This window comes from Protobothrops mucrosquamatus, unplaced genomic scaffold, assembly GCF_001527695.2.
Source record: "Protobothrops mucrosquamatus isolate PMUCROS unplaced genomic scaffold, P.Mucros_1.0 scaffold_297, whole genome shotgun sequence".
Taxonomy (NCBI): Eukaryota; Metazoa; Chordata; class Lepidosauria; order Squamata; family Viperidae; genus Protobothrops; species Protobothrops mucrosquamatus.
In genome coordinates this window covers 593,758-603,503 of record NW_015386373.1, presented here as the reverse complement: position 1 = coordinate 603,503, position 9,746 = coordinate 593,758, and the positions used below count along the sequence as shown (strand labels likewise).

The 9,746-nt window shown below is 34.3% G+C and overlaps 1 protein-coding gene across 1 annotated transcript in view; it reads right to left on the bottom strand.

The window, feature by feature from the left end:
* Positions 1-230: 230 nt before the first annotated feature.
* CHMP4C (charged multivesicular body protein 4C) overlaps positions 231-9,746 on the bottom strand; it is a 16,631-nt gene continuing 7,115 nt past the window's right edge. The window contains exons 2-5 of the mRNA XM_015832070.1: positions 4,329-4,506; positions 3,065-3,173; positions 1,475-1,583; positions 231-699 (exon numbers count right to left, since the gene is read on the bottom strand). Of these exons, the coding sequence (XP_015687556.1) occupies positions 635-699; positions 1,475-1,583; positions 3,065-3,173; positions 4,329-4,506 (461 nt within the window). The 3' untranslated portion in view covers positions 231-634. The remainder of the gene's footprint in view (positions 700-1,474; positions 1,584-3,064; positions 3,174-4,328; positions 4,507-9,746) is intronic.

Genomic DNA, 9,746 nt, shown 5'->3' with positions numbered 1-9,746 from the left:
CATGGCTTTTTCAGCAAGCGGGTCTGACCTAGGGTGAATTTTAAATAGGGACAATTTTAAGGATTTTATCAAGACACAGCAACAAATATTTGGTTTTTAATTGGCTTTTAGAGGGGAAATGTTTTATATTGTTTTAACATGCTGTGAGCCGCCCTGAGTCCCATGGGGAGAAGGGCGGCATATAAGTTGTGAATAAAATAAAAAATAAGTTGTGAATAAAAAAAATTCCAAAACCAAGCCAATTTTAATTCTCTTTCAAACCACTGAAACATTCACTATTGCAGCAATAGGTTTTGCAACCTATACATGTTCTGGGCATTAAAAAAGTATCAGCTAAGAAGAATAACATTAATTAAAATTCAGTGTTGCTTGTTATCTGGTTTCTTTAGCATAAAAATGGTATGTCTGGAGATATAACTGAAGGAGAAAGACTATACTTGAGAATGCTGGCTTTTTTAAAAAAAACAAAAGAATATATACAAGACTATATAAAATATATACACATATTCTACCAGTGACCAATTTGGGTCAAAATTCCACACAGCTACATTCTGTATAAAATATAAGCACTATTCAATGAAGTCCTTCCATGATATTCCCGTAGTATTCCCTTGAACCCAGTGAGAAATTGCTGTTAAGATGCCCATGCTGCCAGTTGCTGCATATCGTCATCATCTTCCACCCTCTTCTTTGAAGATGCTATAACAAAAGATAATAATTTTTCAGCATACTAGAAGAACATAGTTTTGCAGTCTCTGGAAAGAATATTTGGATTAGAGGCATTGTGGCTAAAAATTAAAAGACATATTTTACAAGACACATCTTGTAAAAGGATGATTTCAGTAAAACTATTCAATAAGAATTCTTTGCATAGCTTTACATCAGATCAGAAGACCTGAATCCAGATGACCAAATCCAAGTTCAGCTTTGGCTACTGCCAAATTATTACTCCGTGTACAGTGTATTTTTTCAAAATACTCCAATTATTATTAGTGGTCCTCACTTCCAGTAATTGGAACTGAGAAGGCCATCGCTAAGCAAGGAAGGAACATCATGTGATTGCACTGACTTATGATAGCAATTCCAGTTGCCATTTTTAGGCAAATCCCATGCAGTAGCAGCATTCTGTAGTCAAGTGATCACCAAACTTTCTGCCAGCTTCCTCACTGACTTTGCTTGCTGAAAGCTGTGAATGACGTTTGCAAATGATCATTACATGACACAGGATGCTGTGATGTCATAATTGTGAGCTGGTTGTCAGATATCCAAATTGGCATCACGTGACCAACAACCAAAACTATGAGGACCAGTCATAAGTACTCCTCACTGACATCAAGAACTCATATCACTCTTAGATGTTAAGATAGCTACTATGATATCCAGGTATGTTAAATTTGGTGATTTTTCCTTTTCTCCTTAATATTCTTATATCCTACTTTCATAATAGACTAATTAATATAAGAAAACAATTTACCAGGATGAGAAGGCAATTGGGTAGCTGGGACACTTGGTAAATGAACATTTTTCATCTTATTATTGAGTTCCTCTTGCTCCAGTTCTTCTAATTCTTCCAAAAGTTCATCCTGAAATTTTAAAATTTGGCAGGTTATATTTCAATAAACAATGCCTAAAGTCAACAGAACCTCTAATTACAACAGTCTCACAATTGTAGCCAACCAAGTATAGTTGCCTTTATAAACTTTATAAAAGAAACTTTATAAGTTTATTTTAGGTTTTCAGCATGCCAGGAACCTATACAAATGGATACTTTTAGGACAAATAAATTTTATTGGAGATCTGTAGAACAGCAGGCAAAGCTGGTGGGCAGAGTTAAATGTGTCATCAGTTTAGAATCCTTGCATTGCCATAAGATATCCAAGTCCAGCCCCCCCTTGAATTCCATTTACCCTTATCTAGCGCCAGTTTAGTACTGACCATTAATTGACCAGATTCTTGTGTATGAATAAATCTTCTATGATGCAATTTTATGAATGTACCTGATATTTTGCACCTGACAAGAGCTCAACCAAATATTTTAAGTAGCTATTGATTGATAAGAATAAAATAAAATAACGTAAAAAATATCAAAATATCAAAATAATATTATGGTACTAAAAATATATAGTTGAATACAAAATATAGTTGAATACAAAAAAAGGCTACGAGTATTTTTTTTTAAAAAAAGAGTTGTTCTACTTTGTGGTCATTCTATTACCCAAAAATGACTCTATGGCTTCAGTCTTTCTGGTTTTGTATAGAGAAGCTATTGCTACATACTCACAGTTGCTTCAGTTTAGTGGTAGAAAATGACTTAATTTAAATGATATTAATGAATTCCACTCCAAATATCTCAATATGATCTGAGCATGCTTAGTAAATGTGTTCTTAATGAGGGCAAAAACAGAAAAGTGGGGAAAGAGGGATAGAACAAGACCTCTTGAAGTCTGCCAACTGTTATTCATCACAAGACACAAAGAAGAGGAGTCCGTCTTGTATTCCACCTTTCATTATCTTCTTCATGGGCTAAAATAGGGAGCTTTTTCTATTTTCTGTGTTGAATCACAACCTATAGATGAGGTCCTCAAAACAGAAGAGCTGGTTTGCAAGTATGGTGAAAATGGGAATAGAGAAAAATACAGTAGCTTAACTGTAATCTTCCCTCCTTGCAAGTGACACAGCTTCCCTGAATGCCATATGAGGACAATGGAGTGTACTAGAAGGCATGATTGACAAGCTAGAATAAAATTAGGAATGTACCACACATTGCTACTACCTATGTAGACTCCATCTGATATGTCAAAAATTCAATTATTTTGTCAGAAATGGGAATATGTTTTGCATTGTTTTGACATAACAATTTGCATTCTCTTTTGAATACTTTATTCAGGACATTCCAGTCTCTATTTTTCAACAAATATTTCTTCAATCATTTGAGAATTCAAGTGTATTTCAGGAAAAATGTTAAAGCACATGGAAAAGAGCTAGACAACAATTATAGCAAATTTAAAATTAGCAGTAATATTAAAGTCAGGGACATTTTTTGTTCTTAGATGTCAAAACATACCTCATCAAAGTCATCACCAACCCTTCTTGTGAGAGCCTCTGTGATTTCTTGGGCAATATCTTGCTGCTCAGTGATATCTTGCATCATTTCATCAATTTTGTCCAAATCCCTAAGGATAGAAGGAAAGAAGGAATTATTTAGTCAATTTGTATATCATGCTTCACGACAGGATGGCAGAGTGGATTCCAGTAAAATTATGAGGGTTTCATAAATATCAATAATCATCAAAAAAAAGCAACAGCAAAATAGAGATTTAAATTTTGGGGGGCGGTATTGAAGGTCTGGGGAAATTGTAAAGATATAATATTAAGTTATCTATTTTAATGAAGCACTTCAATAAAACAAAGTATAATTAATAAACTCACACTCTTTATAAACCATTATCTTGGCTTATTAGTGTATTTAAAGGGCCATCAAAGGCAAATTTAGCCTGTGATAAGATGAAAGTTGCAGAAAAATGCCTTCAGGTATTCAACTTCCAAATTCCATAACGGCTTTAAATCCTATAAGAGCCTTTGAACTGCTTACAAAAAGTATTGAATCAAATTATTAATTAAGCAAAACAGGTATGTACATAAGGGGCAGTCCCAGTGAGTTTTCAAGCAGTTTGCATTTTGGAGATTTGGAAAACTCTAATTGGGAACTTAAACATGGGTGTCCTAGAGATGGATAAGCCATAAAATAATTCTCTTTTATGCCCAGAACATCATGAACCATTTCTGGCTTTGAGGATTAACATATGTAAAGTCACTATACTATTTTTGGCATGGCTGAATTGGCAAGGTTCACAGAAGGACCAAACATTCAGAAGATTTCTGGAAGATTCTATTTTTCCAGAGTGTGTACCTTCCAGATGTACAAACTTCAATTCCCACAATTCTAAGGAATTACCATTGTAACAGAAGAATTCTGGAATTTGAATTCCATTCAACTTCAGGTATTCGATTTGGAGAAGGGCAATATAAAAGGGGAAAAAAGATACCTATTGGTAGAGACATGCAGAAATTTCAGTTGCAGAAATATGTACAACTTGCAGTGATCTATGGTTCAGGCCACATTAATCTTACCTGCTGCTGTGCAGGTAAATCCCAGAAAAGAATTCAATTTTAGATTAATGTGTAACAGTAAAATCTTAGCAACTTTATCTATATCCGAAGACAAACCTTAGCATCAAGAAAGAAAGAAAGAAAGAAACCCACCAAATAGGTGTACATGTAAGAGTTAAGGTTATTTTCTGTGGGGTTTGACAATATTTTCGACTTACATGTTTTCATGTACTTTTTTCATGGCCTGAGCAGCATAGCCCATATTCTTGAACACTTCTGTATTTGTGTGGGAATTTTCAAGAGCCTCACGCTGGAATTCAATAGTGGAAAGAGTCCCATCAATTTGGCTCAACTGTTTTTCATACCTCTTTTTTCTTTTCAGTGCCTGCAGTGCAGCTGGTGAAGTAAGAACAGGGGAAAATATCTCATAAGTCAATGCAAAAGATATCTATATGGCTGCTTTAGATCTTAACATCAAATCAGAGACAGATTGCCACATTTACTGAGCAAGCAAATTCAGTGAAGCTAAATAAACAGAGAGGTGGGACATCTATCAGGACACCCAACTAGAGGACATCTAAGTTAAGGAAAGCTATAATAAATTCCAAACCATCTTCCCAGCTTATTACAATAGAAAAAGAATTTGGTGATTCAAAGCAGGTTAATTGTTCTTCCTTCTGAAAGGTACTGTATATTCACTTTTTTCCCATTTAACAATAAAATTACTGCTATAAATCAGCAATATCTTTGGCTGTACACAATAAAGATTAAGAGATGTGGTCTCCACCACATATTTTAGAACAGAGGTCCAACAATCTCTTGCCATTGGCTATAGTGGCTCAAGGCATCAGGTTACTTTTAAAACAAATAGAGGGTAGGAAGAATCCAAGATCACTTTGGATAGTGATATGGGTAGTATATAAATTTAATAAATAAGTAAATTTCCTTATTGGGGCTGAATGCAATGTTCTTAATCAACATAGCAAATTTAGTGACAGCCCCCTCCAAATTAAAAGAAAAAGATTGTTCTTTGATAATGGCCATTTATTGATACTGAGGCATATAGAGGCAGGAAGAAGAAATAAAATAGAAGCAGTTTGTAACAGAGACTGAGATATAGAGAAGCAGCTTGCTAAAGGCTGAAAATATCTTGGATATGTATTAGAACCACAATTTCTCTATGGAACATCTTCTCTTTGCTACAAGGTTATTTTGATTTTTTTCTCCATTCTATAAAAGTTACCATTGAACTCTTCCTCCAAAAGAAGCCAACTCTAGCATCCTTGAACATCTCATTTTGAGGGGGATGTTGGGAACATACTAATTGGAAAAGTACAACAACTTATGACAAAGACTGGTGTGCAGAAATATTGCCTCCATTCACATTTAAAAACTGGAAAGATGAGTCAGATGTGACTATAGCCATCAAGAGTTTTTTAGTCCTATTAGACCAGGTAGACAACTACCACATATCCTAAGGTCATGTCACATTTTTCAAAAGCATTAACTTGTGACCTCAAAATATTTAGAAATAAAAGTTTTAGTAGACTACTTTAACTTGAACACATCTGTAGTTCTTTTTAGGACAGACATCATTCCCTGATCTCACATATGAGCTCCCAGCTATCCAATCAAAACTGAATAGTCAAAGTTATATGACAGTAAGATGGGGAACCCATAAATTTAATAAATAAATAACTTACTTGCAATAGTGGCAAATATCTGTATAAATAAATATTAAACAAATTCCTAATTATCAAACTGCATGAGATTTTGGTATGTTTGTCACAAAACTGGAAATAAATTGTTAACCATAATTTGGGTAAATTTAATTTTAGAAATTGTAATTGGACACAAGTATCATTTTGTAAGAAACATTGCCACTCCCTGTTCTGAACTATAAATGATAAGAATATATCTTTGCTTTTATCCAATACTGTCCCCAAGGTTTCCAAAGTTTAATACCAGTCAATGAACAAATTAGCACTGTAAAATCAAAAACTGAACTATTTAATTCAGAATTACCGCAAGTATGATCTGACAGCAATGGAGACAGACTTTAAGGCAATGATTCTCAACTTCAACAACTTTCAAACGTGTGGACTTCAACTCCCATCTGACAGTTGCTGATATTGAGAAACACTAGTCTAAGGATTTTGATAATAACACTACTTTATTTATGCGGTAAATGTACATGTCTTGTTTATTGGACTGGCAAATAAACCAAGTCCTAACCCCTAGATTTGACAGTGCTGGAAATAAACTTACATCAGAGAAACTCTGAGACTGGAAAAAGAAGATCCCCACTCCAAACAGTCAGAAAAAGTAGAAAGCCAGATAAGGAGAATCAGAGACTAATCTGAAATAAACATAATGCCACAGGTCATAATTCTACATAATTTTGTTTTAAAACCATGCCATGATTTGTGGAAATCAGAAAATCTTTTAGTTTGTATAAAGATTATAAAATGTATAAGATTATGATTTACATTATAAAATTTAAAGATTTTCTTTGTGTGTGTATATATACATACATACATACTTTCTGACATGCATTTTTTCCTTAAAAAATGAGTTTCAAGCAAGCACAGGATTTATTATAGAGATTATATTTATAGACATTTTGGGTACTTGTCCAGTTAAGAGCCAAAGAAAATGAGATCAATAGTGTTTTCTCACAAATAATTGCATACATTAAAACTACCATTATAACCATAATCAATGCTTTGATCATGACATAATAGAAGGCAGATGCCAGGAAAGATACATAAAAATTCAAAATTTCATTAATTTCTGCAAACATGACAAAACCTCCTAAATCCCCATAATATTTATTTACTGTTATTTGTGAAGGATTATAGGCTGCTTTAACTGCAAATACTCTAAATCAGGCATGTCAAACTCGCGAAGTCACGTGACGTCGCGCAACGTATCGGGCCGGTTTTGCCATTGCCGGCAATGGGGTGGGCGCAGCTTTCATGTGACGCCTCCGGCCCATGGGCCGGCAGTTTGACACCCATGCTCTAAATAATGTACATTCTGAATTGATGGGATTTTTTTTTTAAAAAACCCAAATATAATAATATAAAAGAAAAGGTAATAATCATAATATCCTTCACCCAGATCACAGTGAAAATATTATTTTCCACAATAAAATCCATATTGCAGAGTGAGAACCTAGGAAATAGCCCACTTATCAGCCATTCTGGGAGAGCTGCCAAGAAACAACAACTGGTTTTCCAGAGAGAAAGAACAAAAAGCTCCTTTACATAAACATACCTGGGGTCTCTAGTTTCCGCTAACACTTGCAAGTTTGAACTGCATTTATTTTGTGGTTTCTTAAAACTTAACTAGATAGAATGTTGAACAACAACTGATGAACGGTTTCAAATTCTACGTGTAAAAATAGTATCAAGTGAAAATTAAGCTATACCTTGAAAGAAGATTCTGGAATTTTGTAGTTTATAAAATAAAAAGGCCTCGTGTCCTGTTCCTGCCAACCAATGTTTCCATAAGCAAGTACATACACAACTACTTTAATCATTTAAACACTAAATATCTAATTGAATTTGAAAAGTGGTAGATAGGCTATAGTCCACATCTATGAAAATATTTATTCTCACGATGCTTGTGTTGTGAGTGCCTCATATGTGCCTCCATGTACAGGCTACTACTCAGTTTGCAAGATTATTAATGATTTAAAGATAATTACATAAAGGGAATTAAAATGATCATGCTTTAAATCATAGTTCATCCATAACTCAAAAGATTTTTTTTGTTTTCAATTATCACCAAACTAAAAATTCAAAGGAGTAACTTCCTACTAGTTGACACTTTTATTCAGTAACTCCTACATTAAGATGTTTTTTTTACACTGTGCAAAACTCAAAAATAATGGAATTGAAATAATAAACAATATATTCATTTTAGCTTCTCCCTTGTGTTTTTGAGACAAAGATGCAACGGTTGCTACAACTGGAAAAAATAATTATGAAGAGAATATATTTAAGATATTTATATTACACCCGATTTCTAAAATTTTATATTACACCCGATTTCTAAAATTTCTAGGCAATGTATAGCAAAACTGAATACAATAAAAAAATAAAAACGAACATCGAAGCTAAAACAAAACAGAGTAAGAGGAAACTACTAGATTCCAAAAGCATTTGAACAGAAGGTTGGAAATCTGAAGAAAATAGCAGCGATTTAGATTTATACAGATAATCCTCAATTACAACCATTCAGTGACCATTCAAAGTTATGATGCCACCAAATAAAGTGACATATTATTGGTCTTTGCACATACAACTGTCGCACCATCTCTGTAGTCACATGATCACAATTCAGATTCTGTGTTCCTAACTAAAGTTGTCCTTTCTCAAAAAGCAGAAAACAAAGGTTTCCTGTTAATATTTACCATTTTTGCCTTGAGTGACAAATGATAGAAAGGAGGGGGAGTTTATCAAAGCTAAATCTTGTACCACTATTATTATGATCCAAAACTGAATCTCCCATATCATAAGCAAACAAGAGTCAGCAGTTAATAAGACTTCTATGTAGCACCAAAAATCCTATTTAGGCATCTTCATCTTAGATTGCAATTAGACTTTATCAGGACTTTTTTTCTCACAGAACGCCCAGAACGGAGTTCTGGCACCTTTTTTGGATGGAACCTTGTAAGGGTAGGCGAGGCGGGTTGTATGACGTGTGTGAGTTCCGGCACCCTTTTTTTTTTTTTACAAAAAAAGCACTGGACTTTATACATCAAAACTATAAATGAGGAGGGAAGTTATTCCTTTATAATAAGAATTCAGTAAAGTATTTTCTCTATTCACATGTTTAAAGTCTACAGATTGACTGGAAAAATGGCTTTCTCTCAAGACTAGGAGAAAAGTAACATATTTTGTTACATAGCTTTCTGGTCTACTTCGCAATCTCTGTGAATGTGCAGCCGGGCTTATTCTGTGGTAACTTAAAACTCCTCTGCTGTTATTCAACTTGAGTAACAAGTCATGGCAATGTCATCATACACTTGCATGCTAATCATCATGAAGAGGTTTGCAACACATTCATTCATAGCTATCTTGCTATTACCACTGGAGTATTTTCCTGAAGTTTACCAAAAGCAATTTACTATGCCTCTTTGGGACAAAATTGTTGATAGTATTCATGAGAAACACAATAATTATCCTATTAGAGCACATTTTCCTGGATTTCAAAAACATCTAAATTCTATAGATATTCAAATCTTTGGAAGTATGAAGGGTTATCAGGATATATTAAGGCTTTGTCCATTTCATCCACAACCTCTGCCTGTTTGACACAAATGGAAATTTAACTGAATGTGGCGGCAGGATTCTTAGACTACAGGTTGGCAATGGCAACTGGGACTGGGATGGAGTGGCTACAGCATCCTTGGGCATAGGTGTAGGCTAGCCAAAGGGCAAAAATGGAGAAAGATAGGTGTGGTGGGGGATTTGCAAGCAGTCCTTTACTTTGCTGTGGCTTAGGCCTGGAAGGGACCAGGCCTGGAATGGCTTGATTGAGGTGGGTATTTACTTAACAAATCTAACTTAAAATGGCAATAAGGACTGCTGAAATTGCAGTTGTTAAATGATGCAGCCGTGTAATAT